This window comes from Chlorocebus sabaeus, chromosome 25 (genome assembly GCF_047675955.1).
Source record: "Chlorocebus sabaeus isolate Y175 chromosome 25, mChlSab1.0.hap1, whole genome shotgun sequence".
NCBI classification, from domain to species: domain Eukaryota; kingdom Metazoa; phylum Chordata; class Mammalia; order Primates; family Cercopithecidae; genus Chlorocebus; species Chlorocebus sabaeus.
In genome coordinates, this window is record NC_132928.1 from 27319593 (window position 1) to 27338655 (window position 19063).

Genomic DNA, 19063 nt, shown 5'->3' on the forward strand with positions numbered 1-19063 from the left:
CCAGGTTCAAGTGATTTTCGTGCCTCAGCCTCCCAAGTAGCTGGGATAACAGGCACCTGCCACCACGCCCAGCTAATTTTTTGTATTTTTAGTAGAGATGGGGTTTTGCCATGTTTGCCAGGCTGGTCTTGAACTCCTGAGCTCGGGTGATCCACCTGCCTCAGTCTCTCAAAGGGCACGCCTCTCACAGGCGTGAGCCACTGCGCCCAGCCTACACGTTCTTAATAAGCTCTTACCACGTGCCAGACTCTTGCTGATGGCACACCTTGATGTCAAAGCCCAAGAACTGGGTGTCAGTTGAACTTCTCCTCTCCCTCAGCTCCCACATCCAGTCAGCATTATTACTACTAATGATCATTGTAGAAGTAGCAACAAAAGGTGCTGTTCTAATTCTTTTATGTATATTAAATGATTTCATTCTATCCTGTTGAGATACATAGATACTATTATCGCTTCCATTTTACCGATGAAGAAATGGAAACGCAGAGGGTAAGTAGTCTGCCCAGGGTCTTATAGGCAGTAAGTGAGTAAGTGAAGGAGCTGAGAAGTGAACCCAAACAATCCGACTCCAGAGTCTCACTGGAATGACTTCTAGGTATTTCTAGTTTGTCCACTTCTCCTTTCACCACTGCCCCTGTCTGTCTTTCCCTTGGCCACTACCATGCTGCCTTGGTTTAGGAGCCTCTTCACTGACTTCCTCACCTTCAGACTGCCCCCTATAACTGCTGCCAAGGTAACTTTTCAAAGACACAAACCCTATCACCACCTTGCTTTCCTGCTAAAAGTCCTCCCATGGCTCCCCGCTGTCTTAAGAATAAAGTCCAGGCCGGGCACGGTGGCTCATGCCTGTAATCCCAGCACTTTGGGAAGCTGAGGCAGGTGGATCACGAGGTCAGGAGATCGAGACCATCCTGGCTAACATGGTGAAACCCCGTCTCTACTAAAAATACAATCAAATTAGCCCGGCGAGGTGGCGGGCGCCTGTAGTCCCAGCTACTCGGGAGGCTGAGGCAGGGGAATGGCGTGAACCCAGGAGACGGAGCTTGCAGCGAGCCGAGATCTCGCCACTGCACTCCAGCCTGGGCGACAGAGCGAGCCTGCGTCTCTAAATAAATAGAATAGAATAGAATAGAATAGAATAGAATAGAATAGAAGTCCAAATCCTTAGCAAGGTCCTGCCTACTTTTCAGGTAAGACCACTTCTAACTCCAGATCTTTCCCCACTACTGCCCTTCCCACCAGTCGCCCAACACACACACATACACACACACACACACACACACACACACACACACACACAGAGTTCAGCCAGCCAGACTTACTTCCTTCCAAATTCTCTAGAATTTACTTGTTTCTGAAAGATTCTCCCCGGGGCCTGAAAGCTTGAAGGGATGAGTAACTCCTCCCTTCTTAGGCCCAGTCGCAAGGCGCACGGCTACTTGCGCCAGCAGCGTGCACCAGCAATATAGCAGAAGCAGGAAAAGACGGGGCCGGATGACACCCCGAAGATCGAGAAAGAGGCCATCCAGGTACCATGTAGCAGTTACGTCAGACTGAGACACCTCCTGTTTACAGGAGACTATAAACTCCCTGCCCCATCCTCACTTGAGGCTGACGCCATTTTAGGCCTCAGCCCATCTGCCCCCAGGCCTGGTTAAAACAGCATGTTGCTCCACACCACCTCGTGTTATCTGTTCTGTTGGCAAGCTCTCGGGATTCCAACCGATACAAGAACCTTTCAGGTTCTTTCTTAACTTTGTGCCTTTGCAGCGTGTGCTGTTCCCTCTGTCTGAAACGGCATTCCCCGCCTCTTCACCTGATTCATACTAATCTTTCAAAGCTCAACTCTGGTTCTGGCACCTCAAAAAATTTTGTTAAAAAAAATGGAGCTGGGCGCCGTAATCGCAGCACTTTGGGAGGCCGAGGCAGGCGAATCACGAGGTCAGGAGTTTGAGACCAGCCTGGCCAATATGGTGAAACCCCGTCTCTACTAAAAATACAAAAATTAGCCAGGCATGGTGGTGCGCGCCTGTAGTCCCAGCTACTTGGGAGGCTGAGGCAGAAGAATCGCTTGAACCCAGGAGGTGGAGGTTGCAGTGAGCTGAGATTGCACCACTGCACTCCAGTCTGGGCGACAAGAGCGAAAACTCCGTCTTGAAGAAAAAAAAGAAAAAAAGGATCAGGCTGGGCACAGTGGCTTACTCCTGTAATCCCAGAACTGTGGGAGGGGAGACCAAGATAGGTGGATTGCTTGGGCTCAGGAATTCAAGACCATCCTGGACAATATGGCAAAACCAAAACCCTGTCTCTACAAAAAAATACAAAAATTAGTTGGGCATGGTAGTGCACGCCTGTAGTCCCAGCTACTCCGGAGGCTAAGGTGGGAGGGTGGCTTGAGCCTAGGAGGTGGAGGTTGCAGTGAGTTGAGATCAGGCCACTGCACTCCAGCCTGGGTGACAGAGCCAGACCCTTTCTCAAAACAAACAAACAAACAAACAAACAAATGGAGGATCAATGACTGGTTAGGTGAACAATCTCACAATAACATCATCATACGTTATCGCTGTATGAAGTCTTCTTTTTTTTTTTTTGCAAATCCCCCTCACATTGACTTTATATTTGATCTTCCCAACACCCTATGAGGCAGGGAAGATCATTATTCCCCACTTGAAGATGGAGAAACTGAGGTGCAGAGAGGCAAATGATACAGTAGTCAAGATCAGAGCCAGGACTTGAAGCCACATTTTTTGTCACACAGGCCAGTGCTCTTCTTGCAGGATTGCAAAAAGCAAAATCTACTCATCTGCCTTATAACTGGGGGAGTGGGGGACTTGACCTCTGTCCCCTGCCCTGTTATGCCCAGGCAAAGGAGAATAATGGGGCTGAAAGTGGAAGCTAATGGTCTGGTTCTCCCAGCCACAAGGGCTGCCCACTTCTCAGAAAGCGTAGGGAAAATTGTCTGCATTGCCCAAAAGCTCCATGTCTAGTCTGAAAGCAAGACCTTTAGAAGCCCCAAGAACTCAGAATATGTGATTCATGATTTTAAAAAAAAAAAAGTAAACTTAATTAACAACCTTAAAAGTGTGAAGAAGTCCAATGAAAGTCTAATTTTTTTCCCTATGAAATCCTCTTGAGACTGTGGATGAAATGTCAAATTCTTCTCACTCCTCCTCCCTTATTTTTGGATGTCCCTGCTGTGCCGGTGCCCTAGGCAAATGTTTAGTCTGCCCTGCGGGTGGGGAGCAAGCACAGGCTTGCCTGGCCTCTGGTCTTCTGACATTGGCTTCTAGGGGCACACTGGGTTGCCTGGCCCTGTCCAGGAGAGAGGCTGGATGGCAGAGGAGAGGGCTGGGGCCAGACGCCCAGCACTCATTGGGAAGTGGGGGTGGAAGCTGAGAGAGTGCAGGGAGGCAGGTTCTGCCACTGGGGCTGATTGATAGAGCAGCTGAGGATTGCCAGAGACCATACACAGAGGCAGAAAGGTAGAGGGCACCCAGGGAAGGAGAAGGAGAGGAAAGCCCTCACCACAGGTGGGTGTGGCACAGCTGCTAGTCAGGACCCCCACAGCTGGCCCTCTGCATAAGGTGGAATGGGGCCTAAATATCAGACATGGGAAGGAAAGTCACCTTTTCCCACCTCATTTCTCCTTCCACCCAAGGAGAAGTCAGAAGTTGTCTGACTTCCACATCCACAGACTGAACAGCATCAAAGGCTGAGAATATGAGAGGCCTTTGTCCGGACACACTGCATGCCCACTATAACTCAGTTTCCCCCACTAGCTAACTGCTGTGCCCCAATTTTGCCCCCCAACTTTGACTTCTCCCAAAATATCTGTTCACTTTCCCATCGGATGAAGTTGTACCTGATAATTAAGTTAGGTTCATCAAGCATGTATGAGGCACCTACTGTGTTCCAGGCCTTGGGCTGTGCACTATGTGGATGAAGCCCAGCAGCTCCCACTGGGCTGGGTTACATCACCCTGGAGCACCTGCTCCCGCTTCCACCCTCAGGCTGGGTCTGGCTTCCACCCTCAGGCTGGGTCTGGCTTCCACGATGCCCCTGCTGGACAAGAAGGGAACTACAGGGCTCCTTGGCGAGAGGGATCTATTATGGGTGGCCTGTGAGTCCCTGAGGGCAGTCCCACCCCCAAGTAGAGAAAATGAGTATCTGAGCCTAGCTTCCTTCCCACCCACAACAGAGCCTGGGGCAAGAGCAGGCTAGGTAGAGGAGACAGCCCTTTCCTGATGCTTATTTTGGGCATCAGTCTCCACCCCTAACCCCAGGCTCCAATGGCAGAACGCCAGTCGCCCCAGGACCGCTGCCCTGGTGGCCTCACCTAGGGAGGTCCCATTCCCACAGTCCCCCAGTGGGGCCTGGGAGCCCTCCTTTCCTGAAATACGCATAGGAGTGTACACATCCACACACTGATCGCAACAGAAAACCCTGGAGAAACCAAAGCCAGGAGTGGCATGCTGTCTGGAACGTGGTCTGGAAGAGGGGGGCCTGCAGAGGAAAGGGAAAGCTGAGGTAGGGGGCCCTGGGCTGTGACTCAGGCCCCAGGAAGCTGGTGACTCCCAGACCGGCCCTCTAATGACTCACAGCGACTGCAGGCTCGGCAGCTCCCACAGTGCCTCTGCGGGGATTCCTCCCAGCTGGTTGTTCTGCAGCATCCTACGGGGAAAGAGAAAGGGCTTTAAGGACCCACATGGCATGCAGAACTGGCTTGGGGGTGCTGACTCCTCCCTTGAACCCCCAGCCCCAAGCCAGACCTCTCCTTCCCACTCCAGCCTCAGAGCCCCAGAGAGTCTGCTCCAGCTCCCCTGCCTTGTTAGTGCAGATTCAGAGGCTGCTGAGGTCCCTGGGGGGTTGTACATGGGGCAGAGAGGCCCAGTGTCCAGGGAGAGCATCTCAGAAGGGATCCTAGGATGAGGCAGGGGTGAAGAAGACCATGGAGAGGAAGGAGAGAAGGCATTCTGAAGTCAGAGTACTTGGGATTCTGTTAAAGTTTGGTCAGTAAGGATGTGGGAAAAGGTAGGTTGTCAGTTTCCCTGTCTATTCATCTGAAAGGCTAAAGGTTTCTTTGTGGAAGGGGAGGATGTGGATGAGGGTAAGGCTGCCCTTAGGGTGTCAGGGCCCCAGGCAGATATAGTTTTTTGAGCCTTTGTCTATAGGAACAATTCAAAGTACCCTAGATGAGTGTATCTGCACTATTCTCATGGCCCAGTCTCACCTAATCCCTCAAAGAAGTGCTGTGCCAGCCAGTGAAAATTATCTGCTCACTAGCTGCCCTGTGGGAACCAGGACCCAAGCCCCAAAACCCCACAATGACCCTCCAGGCCTTTATATCCAGAAATGAGAAGGAGAGCACACAGCGAGTTCATGGAAGAGCTGGGGAAGCAGGAAAGGAGAAAGTTGCTGACTGCCCTGGGCACAGTGAGTAAGCCCTACCCTAGGAGACTCAACCACCCCTTTATGGTGTATCCATCCATCTTTCAGAGGGGGAACCTTGGTCCACAATCATTCAGGTAATTCCACGCTTCAGGAAGAGTAGCCCATTTTCTGGTCCTTCAGTTTAATAATAGCAATGGCTAATGTGCCAGGTCCTGGTCTTAGGACTTGTATTAATTCAAAATTACCCTTGTTATAACTCCAACAGATAGGAATTATTATCATCCTCATGCTGAGGGTGCATACAACTGATAAGTGACAGAGCTGGGCTTTGAACCCAGAGGGTTTGGGTCCAGAGTCTAGACACTTAACCATTACACCACAGCATCTATCATAGTGGTGTGATACAGCAACAGCTAGAAAATGCTGAACAGTAAGATGATGAGCCCGAGTCGTTATCCACGCCTCCTATGTGATGTCCTGGTTAGAGTCACATGTCATCTCTCTTAAACTTCTCTTATAGGTATGTGAAAATCTCAAATATGAACCCAATCTCAGCATCACAAGAACAAAAGAATGCTGAGCTCACTGTGGGAATGGGTGGGGATAGGAGGAGCCCTTCATAGAGGCAAGGCTACAGAAGGGACAACAAAGAACAAAGACAGACTTTGGGGACCCCTGGGATGGGGTTCCTCCTTGCCACCCCAAAGGGTGGGGAAGGGGCAAGGGCCACACAGCGGAAGGGCCTGGCTGCAGGAAGGGGCAGAGCCCAGGGCTGTGAGCAGCTGGAGGGCTCAGCCCCTTTCCATGCAAACTCTGTGTTCCTGAAGGTCTGCTGGCCTCCAGTGGCCCCTTCAGTCCAGCCTCCACCAAGTGCCAGAGGGGCCTTTCCAGTTACAGAGTGTCGCTTCAGGGTTGGAATTCAAACCTGTGTCTCTTGGGCTTCCTTAAAGTATAGTTGTCACAGGTGCAGACTCTGAAGTCGGACAGCCCTGATCCACATCCTAACTCTGTTGCTTCCAGCTGTGTGATAGTGTGCAAGCTACTTAAGCACCATGGGCCTTAGTTTTCTCATCTGTAAGTTGGGGATGATACTGACCTCATGCACTGATTGTGTGGATCAAATAAAATCACCCCTGTAAAGCACTCAATGGCAGTGTCTCACACAGAGGACAAGTTCAATAGCACATTCATAGATACTGTCAATTATCATGATTAGTATCTGGTCTCGGCGTTACCACTTACTGCATGACTTGAGTCAGTCACTTCCTCTCCACTCTCTGAACCTTGATTCCTTCATCTTTCAAAGGAATAGGCTGCCAGAAGGTGCATAAATCCTCACTCAGTGGTGACATCCCATCCAGGACATCTCCTGCCCTCTGCCCTGCTTAGTGTTTCTACCCTCCCAGCCATCCTGACTTCTTTCATCTAAAGGATGGGCCTTCACTTCCCATCTCAGGGGCCTACCTTGATTCTCATGCAGAAGCCTGAGGGTGCTTGGAGCAAGAATACAAGAGAAATGATGGCTGAGAAAGCAGGGGGTCACAGGCTGCTCATGCCTCTTCACAGGCCCCACTCCTCCAGGGGCCCAGGAGGCTACATCTGGTCACTGCACAGGTGAGCCTGAGCTCCAAGAGGCCCCTCAATGCATCTCTACCTACATCACCTCCTAAGATTCCTCCATCCTTTCCTTTGTCAAATCCCAGAGAGAGATCTAGAAAGAGCTTTAAGATTTCTGAATTGTACCTCCTACCAATGCAGACACTGCAACATCTTCTCAGGGCACTTAATTTTCCTTCTAGTGCCAGGGAACTCATTGTCTCCCCCAGACAACTCATCCCATGCCAGACAGTCTGATCATCAGAAAGTCCTTTTATTCCTGGAATCAACACCCATCAAGCTGGAGGTCAGCATGGCAGTCGGCTTGGCCCTGACCCATTTCTCTTGATGTTCCTGGTCTCACTTGCCAGCCATCATTCTTTTATTGAACTACAACTGGGTTATAAAGCTTGGAAGAAAACAGTCCTTTGTTTTCCAAGATGAGGAGGCGAAGGCTCAGAGAGGGAAAGTAACTTGCCCTAAGTTACAAAGCAAATTAATGGCAGAATCAGGACTAGGATTCAAGTCCTGTCTCTCAGGCCAGTGCTTTTATGACGACATTTTCCTACTTCTCTTTCTAGCCCTGGTTCTATATGGAGAGGCAGTCTATCTAATCCAGCGGTTCTTAGCCCTGGTTGTACATCAGAATCAACAGACAAGGTTTTAACATTTTTTTTTTTTGTAGAGATGGGGTCTTGATTTGTTGCTCAGGCTGGTCTCAAACTCCTGGGTTCAAGCCATCCTCCTGCCTCAGCCCTCCAAAGCACTGAGATTACAGGCATGAGCCACTGCACCTGACCTCTCGGATGATTTTTAAAATCCCAATGCCCAAGTCACACTGAAGCCCAGTTAAATCTCTGGGGCAAAGTCTCTGGGGAAGGAATATGAGGCATCACTAGTTTTGCAAGCTCGCAGCTGACTCTAACATGCAGACATTGGTCCAGTAGAAGTCTAGTCCTCAGCACTCCTCCCCTCCTCACACATGTGAAGCATCTCTCTGGCCAGAGAGGCATTTGGGGGCAGGAACCATGAGTGTCATGTCCAAAGGTATAAAAGAGGTGATCCACCAGTGGTTTCCAAAGGCTCCTTTAGTTCTGTAGAAGTGCTTGGGGGCTATGGGACGGGTAGGTAAGATACAGCCTGGAGTGTACCACCCTCTTCACTTGCTTTAACCAGAGACCTCCTTCATCTGTTTTATGTATTGAGACGTCGACACAAAATGCCTTTTTTTTTTTTTTTTTTTTGAGACGGAGTTTTGCTCTTGTTGCCCATGTTGGAGTGCAATGGCGCAACTCTCAAGGAGGTTGCTCACTGTAACCTCCACCTCCCGGGCTCAAGTGATTCTCCTGCCTCAGCCTCCTAAGTAGCTGGGATTACAGGTGTGCGCCACCATGCCCTGCTAATTTTGTATTTTTAGTAGAGATGCGGTTTCACCATGTTGGTCAGACTGGTCTTGAACTTCTGACCCCAGGTTATCCACCTGCCTTGGCCTCCCAAAGTGCTGGGATTACAGGCATGAGCCACCGTGCCCAGCCCGCAAAATGCTTTTAAGTTTCCTTTCTTTTTGAAAAAAAATATCATGTAAAGGGGTAACGTGCTGATGTTGTAACAAGGTCCAAGGGTGGCACATCTCACTCATGAGGGTGAACACTGATCATCACGTGTATGAAATACAAAGAATCTGTTTTAAATTTCCACAGCTAAAAATGTTGGAAATTTTATTCTGACTCCTCCACTTTAAAAGGTGAGGAAATTGAGGCTCAGAGAGAGGAAATCTGAAATCCTTCTTAACACCTGTTCTGGGGTCTGGTGAGGCTCTGAGTCTGACCTCAAGGCTTCCGACTGCACATGAGATCTACTTCCTGTCATCCAGTCCCTTGAAAGACTGCCTCATGTACAGGGGTGACTCAGAGGGGGCAGCCTTCTCCCCCAAGCCAGGTTGGTGAGGCTCGGACAGAGCCCAGCACTCCCAAATGACCAGCATGTCCCTTCATGGGTCAGCTCCATTCAGTTCATCAACACTAATGGAGCCCAGACTCAGCCAGGCATGGTCACCGCCTAGCCAGGCGGAGAGTAAACACAGTTATTGTCAACTGAAGACAGCTCCATACAGGGTGAAAAGGGCTACACTAGAGGTTGGTTCAGGGAGATTTCCTCCAGGATGGGTCCCAGAGATGCTAACTCCCAACCACTCCTCTATGGCCTGGAGCCAGGGTTTCATGTGGGATGAACCCCAGCTGAGGAAGCAGGAGCTGCCTTCTAAGAGCCTTTGTCTTTATCAAGATGGCATGGGCTAAAAATCCACAGTCACAGACTTATAGGGATTTGGGGCTCAATCCAGGAGTAAGGCACCTGGGAAAATCTCCTGCCCAGTCTCTTGAGGGCAGGATGGGAGGCAGGTCCTCAGACTGTTACCCCAATTTCCCAGATCTGGGCCTGGTGAGAAGCAACTGAGGCCCAGCAGAAATCTTTCTAGATGCCAGGTCATCTTATGTCAGGCCAATCTGGCATAAGGAGGGGGGAGCTTGTCTTCAGAGGTGGGAAGATGACCAAGCCTTAGGCCTCACCCAGCTCTCTGGGAGGGCAGCTCTGGGGAAAGAAACCTGTGATGGAGACAAGACAGGAAACTTCTGAGATAAAGACTGGAGAAGTCTGACACACACACGCACACACACATCCCCACACCCTTAGGCTGTAGGTCAAGATGCAGGAGCTCTGGCCAAAGCTGCCCCTGTGTAAAAACAGGTAGGATAGGAGCCCCCAGAGGCTCAGGCATTTTCTCACATGCCTAAGACAGAGGGAACTGTGGCTTCCCTTAGCACAGCTCCAGTGCTGAGCCAGGATGGTGAGACTAGTAATGGTTAAGATTAGCGTCTGGACCTTGCCAGCTCTACAGGACAGAGATAGCAGTATGAGACTGAAAATTCCCCGCAGGGGCTGACTCTCTTGATCTGAGCCTGGCCAGAGCCTATGGGTTGAAGACTTAGAGAGCTCGCAGAGGAAGAAGAAGATCTTAAGAGTAATATTTCCAGGTCAGGCAGGGATGGGTTGGGGGGTGGGGGTGGTGGGAAAGACATGAGAGAGGGCTTCTGTCACAGTCATTTAAGAAAGGATCAGAGAGAGAATCTTCTTTATTTAATCCTTTGCCTCGGGAGAGAAGGACCAAGGCAGAGTGTCCCACAGGGAGATCCCGGCCTCTGAAATAAGAAGAGGCCACTCAGATAAGGGTCCCAGGCCCAGAGAAGACTGGGGAGCAGCTAAGGTGACCGTCTCCTGGTACAAAAAATAGGTTATCATTATCACGGTGCTACTGCTCTATTTTTCTTGCAGCTCTGAAAAGAAAGCAATGGAAGGAACTACAAGGGAAATTGACATCAGACATCAGAGAGTAATTCATGCCTAGGATGCAGGTGGAATCTTCTGCTTTGAAGCATATAAGAGGATAATTCCCCAAGACCACCCAACCCATCCCTAAGGTAGAGAGGTTCTATAGGCCAAGGACTGACACAAAGGCTTTGGGGAACCAGGTGATCTTTGAGGATGGGGCAAAATAGGGCTCAATGGCAAAGTGGGGAGTGGATAGCCTGGCTGTCCTCAGCTCCCACTCAACTCCTGCCTACAACCGCTCCCTGTTGCCCTACTCACTGAGCCAAGGGTGCCATTTGCAGAAAGGGGGGCGGGAGTCCTGTGGTTTCTCTGAAGCTTTGATTTATTGCCTAATGTAGGCAAAGAAGAAAGAGGAGGCTCATCTCTAAGCCGGAGTCTTAGGAATGGGACGTGAGTCTCACATCTTCTGAAGGCCCAGTAAACAGAGCCCTGCTCTCTAATCCAGACTGCAGGTCTGAGCCTGTCACTGGGCACAGACACACCACCAAGTAGGCCGCCTGCACCGTGTGTCTGTTTCAGAATGCCTCCCCTGCTCCCCAGGGCAGAGATGTTTATGGGGAGAGAGACACAGAGAGGAGACAGGAAGAAGCAGAACTGAGAGGCAGGGAATAGTGGGGCAGGGAGAGGGAGAGCAAGGTCTGACACAGAGAAGGAGAAGGGGGAGACAAGGAGACTGAGGCTGGTGACAACAGGAGAGACCCAAGGACAGAGCAGAGATTAAGGGAAGGATAGAGACCAGAGAGCCTTGTGAGTCAGAGATTCACAGACAGAGGGGCCAGAGACCAACAACACAGGGAAAGGAGAAAGTGCTTAGATGTGGAGTGTTGACCTTGACCAGCTGGAAGCCTGGAGCTCACGGGCCAAGCGGGGTAGGACCACCACTAACCCATCAGCAACTCTGAGTACATTTTTAAAAGATATCCCTTTCTGGGTGAATACAGCCCCAAGCCAGGGCACAGGACTGGGATTCAGCCCCTTCTCACTTCCTTAACCAGATGGTCTGGTGCAATGAACAACCTGCTCAACTGTCTGCAAGTCAAGTCAGGGGTAAGGGAGTAGCAGAGTTGGGAATGACTCACCACTTTAGGGAAGCCCCAAATGCTCATTCTATTGCTCCAACATCATTCCCCAATATCCTCCTTTTCTTCCCAAACCAGACCCTGTGACAATGCACCCTCCCTGGGAACCTCTCCTATCTACCTTCAGTCCCTATGCATCTGCTTCCTCCCAATTCCTCTTACCCTCACTCATCATAAGAATATGAGGAGGCTTGGGGAGGACAGTCTTAGTTGGAACAAATTGAGTCATGAGTTGGGATGGGAGGAGATTATGTCTCAGCCTTCCTTTCCCTGAAATGGGCAATCAGTTTGATGGCAAGTGGAAGCCAGGTGAAATAAGAAAAGGTCCTCTCCAACTCTCACTTACCTTTTGCTTCAAAGGGAATAGGCAAAGGAGGAGCAGGGAGGAAGCAACCTGAAGACTGGAGGAGGGAATATGTTTACAGCCAGAATGGAAACTCAGTGCTGCAGCCACAGAGACTAAGGTTGGGTTGCAAGGAGAAGAAGAGCCAAAGAAAAGCCACCTGGATTTCCCCTCTCCAGAAACAGTCTTATCCCCTTCTTGGGCTAAAGGTCATGGGGAGAGACCTGTGGGTCTGTAACTGAACTCAGCCCCACAAAGACCTATGTCGATGGTCATTATACACTATTTTTTTTTAATGTTTCACTTCCTTTTAGTGTGGCTGAATGTAGCAGATACAATTAAATGTTTGTTGACAAATCATAAAGTTTGTTACAGACAAAGTGAAGCAAAGAAATGGAAATAACAATTGAAACTGAAAGTGAAGATAAGGAAATAATAAGTAAGGCAGTGGTAAACCAAGACCTGGGTTCTGAAACTTTGATTTGCTCACAATTCTCAGTGCTGCAGCTTTATGTAAAATTAAGTGTACCTATACTTACAGGATTTTCAGGCTGTAGAGACCAGAGAATGCTTGTCCTGGGATGTGTGAGAGATGGTTCCCAGAGAGACGCCTGGAAATCAGAGACAATGGTCAACGATGTTGGCAGGTAACCCAAGGAGGTGGTGACCTCCATAAGTCAGTGTCTTGGGATAGGGGAAGGGAGGGCGGTGGTAAGAACTACCATTTATTGAGATCTACAATGTGTTTAATACTTCACATGCATTGCCTCAGTTCTCACAATAATCCTGTAAAGTGCCTATTATTTTCCCCAAATTTCAGATGAGCAAACTGAGGCTAGGAGAAGTCAACTACATCCCCTAGGGGTCACAGAACCAGTCCATGGCAGAGCCTAGTGTTCTCACCCAGACCTGACTAATTTCAAGGCTCACAGCCACTGTTTCCCCTCATCCTGTTCTGTACTAACCTGGATTACCCACCACCTGCTCTCAACTGTTGGACTGCATCATACGGTGTCATCAGTGGAGGGATGAGTACCAGGGGGTGTGTCTGTGTCTCTCCAGGCCCTAAACTACACAACTAACCCTCGCTAATCCAGGAGGGTTAGGAAACGGGGTGTTGTGATTCATCTAAGATTCTGGTCTAATTAAGCATTTCCACGTTTGTCAGGGGCAATCACCAGATCTAAAAGGAGCAAATGCAATGAAATACACTCAATGCTGAAACCTGACTGAGCAGAGTTTAATTGTTGATGAAGGCACTGCCTGATCTCCAAAGTCCCCAGGGATATTATTATGTGCATCAGTTGCTACCAAGAGGCTTGTAGATATGGAGACTATTCTGGCATACCTCAGAAGCTATTTTTAAAACATAATAAAAGTCTCTTTATTTGACATATACTGTTTAAAAAAAAAACTGTGTGGAAAGGCATCGTGACATCTGAGGTCTCCTAGCTTGGGTTCTGTAGGTGGGTATTTGCCGTGGAAACGTCCTTTACGTGGAGCCTCTAAAATGGGTCCAGACATCCCATGACCTGAGAGGTGTGCCTGAGCTCCTTGGCCTTTGCTCTTGCTTTGCATTCCCACCTAAGCTAGGTCATCTCCCCCTCAAAAGGCCCCTCCACTGCCTCTTACCCTGTCCATCTCCTTTGAAAACTGGTTTAATCTTCCTCCTCCAGGAAGGCTTTCCTGCCCACCAGCCAGGCCGACCCTGACCACTTCCTTACACAGAACACCCTGGATGCCTGAGCCAACAGCTGCCACACTCCCCTGCTAACTTGCTGGCCACACTACTCTTCAGCCTCACCTGGACCTGGGGGTGGCAGGAAGGCTTTTATCTTGTTTTCTCCCAGAGCACCTTGAGCTTGCCTGTCTACTAGAGGGGGTTCAACAGGTACTTCGTCTGGAGACCAAGCCATGGCCCTAGGGATCAAAACTCCAACAGGGGCAGGTTGACTGTATCCTTGGGGAGCACTATCTAGGGTCAAGGTGGGGAGGTCTGTTAGGGGAGTAGTGGGGCCAGGGTAGAGGTGAAATTGTGAATGCTTTCGGGGCCAGGAACTCACAATTTGTGAAGTTTCTTTGTTTATGATTTTTTTGTTTAAATTCTAAAAGAGTTAGACAAATTCTGAAAGAGCTGTAATCCCTCAGTTTGAGAAGTTTAAGCAAAATTTCTAGAGCCCCAAGGATCTATGTGGTGTGAAAATAAGAATAAACAGGGCTGGGAGGTGTTGGAAATATAGAGCTAGGATGAAAGGAAGGATTGGGACAGAATGGCCTGGCTTCCCAGAGCAGGCAGTCAGTCACTCTAACCCAGGAGATGGTTTACTTATGAGCCTCCCTCACATATAAGGCCAGATTTAAGAATCTCAACCTGAGAGTGACCACTGTGGGCAGGGATTCACCAGGGAGGACTTTGTTGAGGAAATGGACCTTTACTGTAAGGGAGGGTCTAAGAAGTGGATCTTTTAGGCCATGGGGAACTACAGAAGGCTTTTGAGCTGGTGAGATGCATCCTGAAGGTGTGCAGAGTAATTTAGAATGGAAGGAGGGCATCTGTCTGTTTGGAGGCTGGTTCAACCCCCAGATGTGAGGGGACATCTGGGGCAGTAGCAGTGGGACTAGAGAAATGGGGTGGAGGTGAGAGACATCCCAGAGAAGAACCACCAGGCCTTGGGGAGGGGATGGTGGCTGGACACAGGGGATGACAGCAGGTCAAAGATGACTCCCAGGGAGAAGTGTGACTATTCACATTAGGAGGGAATGCTGCAAAGAGGAACTGGTTTCAAAGAGGAATGAAAGCTAGATCCTAGACTTCCCACGCCATGTGGCCCAGCATGTCAATTCACACCTGGGCCAGGTGTCAGCTAAAGAACACCCTGCTGTCAAGAACAGTCTTAGCTTCCCAAGCCCCTTTCTCTTCTCGCCACCCCACCTCCTGGGAAGCCCTGGTTCCAGAGATGTTAGGCACAGCCCACACTTGCCTCCCACCCTGCAAAGCGTCTACTCACAGCTCCTCCAGGAAGCGCAGGTGGTGGAAGAGGCCAGGCTGAAGCTCTGTGAGGTTGTTCATACTGAGGTCCCTGGTGGAGAGAAAATGGGAAAAGGAGCTGTGAACTCCCCACTTGGGCCATCTGGCACTGTCCAGGTGCCAAACCCCCTTGAAGGACCTCTGAGATTCCCACACTACCCCCCACCAGGCCATTCTAACTCCAAAGCCAGTCTGGCAACAGCAGCTGCATTCTCTCTAAGAGCAAGAACTAAGCTGGGAGTCAGGCCTCCTGGGCCATTTGAGGATTCTCTCTATATGGTCTCCCACTTTCCCCTCTGCCTTTCACCGTTCCTTTGTGAGACTCCCCTGGGACTGGCTGTGATTGGGATTATGCAGGAAACTGGCCTCCCTGTAAAGGGAGGAACTAGAGTAAAATTCATAGAATTTCAGAGCAGGAAGGGAGGGATCGTCAAATACAAATAATATCTCATCCACGCTTTTTACCGGTGGGGAAACTGAGGCCCAGAGATCACTGCCATTCCGATCTATGGAGCAGGCTCATTCAGTATTCATGAACTGGTAAGATGGTCCCTGGGCTCTCCATGGGGGACCATCCTCTGATTCAATCCCAGAGCTAGTGGCATTTCACTGCCCTTTGAAGTGCCTACCAGGCTCTACCTGTTTGCTTCCCTTAGTCCAGGGGTCCCCAACCCCGGGGCAGTTGGCCGGAACCAGGCTTTGGTCTGTTAGGAACCAGGCGGAACATAGAGAGGGAGGTGAGCTGAGTGGGCGGGTGGGCATTCCCACCTGAGCTCCGCCTCCTGTCAGATCAGCCAAGGCAGCATAAGATTCCCATAGGGTCGCAAACCCTACTGTGAACTGCGCATGCGAGGGGTCTAGGTTGTACGCTCCTTATGAGACTCTAATGCCTGATGATCTGAGGTGGAACAGTTTCACCCCAAAACCATCCCCCACACTCCACCCCCATCTGTGGAAAAATTGTCTTCCATGAAACTGGTCCCTGGTGCCAAATAGGTTAGGGACCACTGCCTTAGTCCACCTGGAAGACTTGACCCTTGGCACATCACAGAATTGGCACACCACTAGATTCCCAAAGGGTTTAAGCATCCCAGTCCCTCTGCAGATCCATAGCCTCGATCATCTTAAGCCCATATTATCTGATAGACCCTGCGCGGGGTTTCAGTGTCACTGCCCTCTTAGAGGCCCTGAACACAAAATAATCACAATAATTACCCTGGCATTTACTGGAGGCCCACTCTGTGTCAGACACCAGCTAACCTTTATCCAAACAACCTCCCTCCATTCTCATAATAACCCCAAATTAGCTTCCATCATTATCTCCATTTCACACTCAAGAAAACAAAGAGAAAGGAGCCCTGAGCTTTGAAGTCAAAAGACCCTGAGGTCACATCTCTCCTCTGCAGTTACCTGTCGGATCTTGGGCCCTTGACCGCTGGGCCCCTAGTTGACCTCATCTATAAAAATAGGACAGCACCAAGCTGGTAGGGTGCTTGGAAAGATTAAGTGAGCTCATGTTTACAGACTGCCTAATAAATAGTACGGACACAGTACATATTTGCTTTTCCCCTCCTACCTTTCCCTCAGTGTCCTGTGGGCAAGTGTCCCAGCCCCACAGGCCAGTGGGAGAGGGGCTGGTGCCTTTTCCACAGGCCTGTGGGGCTGGGACACTTGCCCACAGGACACTGAGGGAAAGATGGAAGGAGGAAAGTAGTAGAGAGGGGTTGGTACCTTTCTCTGTGGGTCCCACCCTGTGTTGGCATCTTCTTCACAGTTTGTGCCTGGGTGAGCAACGGTATGTGAGACTGCGTGTGTGTGCCTGGCACATTTGGGTTCCACACTACTTCAAACTCCTAATACCTGATTCTCACCTCTGCCTGCCCCTTCCCTGAGGGGGTACAGAGGTGGGCCCAGACCAGACACCACAAGGCTGGGCACTGCCCCCAAGCCTTCCTGAGGCTTTCTCCTTTCCCTAGACATGCACTGTTGCCCTCAAACCTCGGTGTCTCCATTTCCCCACAAGAAATGCATGTGCTTTCTGTGTGTGCCCAGAAAGGCAAGCTGGGGAACAGCCGGGAGAGCGTGTGCTTGGGAGTCCTGTTCCAATCTATAAAAAGACTGTTTAGTCTCAAATGTTTTATCTTTGATAAAGCCTGGGCTCCGGACTCCATGTCCTCCAAGGAAGGGAGACATTCTGTGCAGGGTAGAACCAAGGAACTGGCATGCCGCACCCAGCACTGCTTCTCATCTACCGTTCCCTCCCTGCTCCCCTGTGGAAACAGCAGGGTCACCTCTGGGCTTGCGGGTCTAGAAACAGGGCTCCGCAGAAGCTGCAGCTGGTGTGCTGTGGCCACAGTTTAATGTGGGAGAGAGGCAGAACCGAGAGAGTTTGTTGATGGATTTTTTTTCCCAGAGTTTCACTGTTGTCACCTAGGCTGTAGTACAGTGGTATGATCTCGGCTCACTGCAGTCTTCGCCTCCTGGGCTCAAGCGATTCTCCTGCCTCAGCCTCCCAAGTAGCAGGATTATGGGCACTTGCCACCATACCTGGCTATTTTTGTATTTTTCGTAGAAATGGGGCTCACCATGTTGGCCAGGCTGGTCTCGAACTCCTGACCTCAAGTGATCCGCCTGCCGTGGCCTCCCAAAGTGCTGGGATTATAAGAGTGAGCCACCACACCCAGCCTGTTGATGGATTTTAAGTCAGGGTTTGGTCCTCAGGTTGTTTTCAGGCCCCACTAGCCTCAGATTGTGGCTGAAATGTGAAGGTGCAGGAGCACACTGGACAGTGTCAGGAGAACGTAGGGCGACGCCCACAGAAGCCCAAGCTGCAGAAGCTGGGCCGGATTGGACTCCTCCCCCGGTGTCCCACCCCTGGCTCATTCTCAGCAAGGCAGGAGGCTCGAGGTGCCGAAAAAAAAAATGATTACCTCTAAATATTTACCCTGTGCATTTCTGGATGTGTCTCGACAGGAACGCAGCGGGAGTTCAAGGAGGACTCAGGGCATGTGACTCAGGCCTCATCACTCAGCTGTCCCTCCAGGGGCCGGCAGCAGAGGCTCTGATGTCCCTCCATGGCCCCCACCCCACCCACTCCCTGTGCCCCACCACCCTGACTAGCGGCCTCATTGTTCTCCCCTGCGGAGGAGGGGGCCTGAACCCCTCCACCCCCCCCCCCCACATCCTGCCCCAAGACAACACAAAGCCCAGCTGCAGCGCTCAGTAAAGGGGCTGGGGTGGGGCAAGGAGGCGAATTTCAACTGTTCAAGGGTGGAGGGAGCCCCATTCAGGGCTGGCTCTCTCACAAAAGGAAAAGGGGTAAGGCTGGTGCCAGGGGAAGGGGAAGGAAGAGGAGCATGCAGAGCTGGAAGCGGGAGGTGAAGTGGGGATTTCAAGGCCGAGAGCCACCAAGCCAATGCCACGGGCCCTGGGAATGGCTAAGGGTCCTGGCAAGAGGCACCGGGCCCTGCTGTGGGGAGGCTGTGCCTGCACAATGACAGGGAAGGAACTGACACACAGAAACTCCAAACACAGAGGTTGCTCTGTCATGTTGGTGGTTCCTACTGACATATGACTGTCCTGGGAGGTTGGCTGTGCAGCTGGTTTTTTGTGCAACTCAGAGAGCACGGTTCAAACATTCAGGCCATGCCTGGACCCAGGGGAAATAAGAGTGCACCTTGATCCTTGGGTGTTTGGGGTTTGGTTGTGGCTACATTCACTGGGCTGCATGAACTTGTAGATATGTACAAGAAATGGGGGTCATGGGTTGGGATACTTGGGCTCTTGGATGTACTTGTTTTGAGGGTGCTAGGCATGTGTATGTCATGTGTGAGGGCACATGTGTTTATCTGTACATATGCATGTACAGCAAGGGGATTGAGATGATGGGTTGTGACTTCATTCTGAAGCCTTCTTCTTGGGAGCCCTTGGGATACCCAGAGGGGCTATGAGTCCTCTCAACTGGACACAGCCATGATGGGGTGGGGATGGGAAATGTCTCAGGGAGAGGCTTGCAGGAGGGGAATGGAGAGGAGAGAAGAGAGGGGCAGTCCCGGGCATGCAAAGTGGAAGCTTCTGGCTGCACATGAGGAAAATGTTCTCAGAGTTTCACCCTGTGAGGCAACCAGACCACCCAAGGAAACTGGGTAAGGCAGTGTCACCATGGAGACAGGGAACAGGTTTGATAAGAGGGAGGATGCTGGGGAACGGGTCAGAGAGCAGCTGAAAGGGGCTGGGATC

At 50.7% G+C, this 19063-nt stretch overlaps 1 protein-coding gene and 1 non-coding gene across 4 annotated transcripts in view; both read right to left on the bottom strand.

Moving 5' to 3' along the window:
- LGR6 (leucine rich repeat containing G protein-coupled receptor 6) overlaps positions 1–19063 on the bottom strand; it is a 123175-nt gene that overhangs the window by 77883 nt on the left and 26229 nt on the right. For 2 of the 3 annotated variants that reach the window (XM_007988948.3, XM_007988947.3), the window contains exons 2-4: positions 14805–14876; positions 12336–12407; positions 4600–4671 (exon numbers count right to left, since the gene is read on the bottom strand). In XM_007988948.3, the coding sequence (XP_007987139.3) occupies positions 4600–4671; positions 12336–12407; positions 14805–14876 (216 nt within the window). Of the gene's footprint in view, positions 1–3906; positions 4184–4599; positions 4672–12335; positions 12408–14804; positions 14877–19063 lie in introns of those variants that run through there. The other variant, XM_037985743.2, reaches the window with a different exon arrangement.
- LOC119619886 (small nucleolar RNA U13) lies at positions 8563–8668 on the bottom strand. The gene has a single exon (XR_005236325.1). It is a non-coding gene; the product is annotated as a small nucleolar RNA U13 (small nucleolar RNA).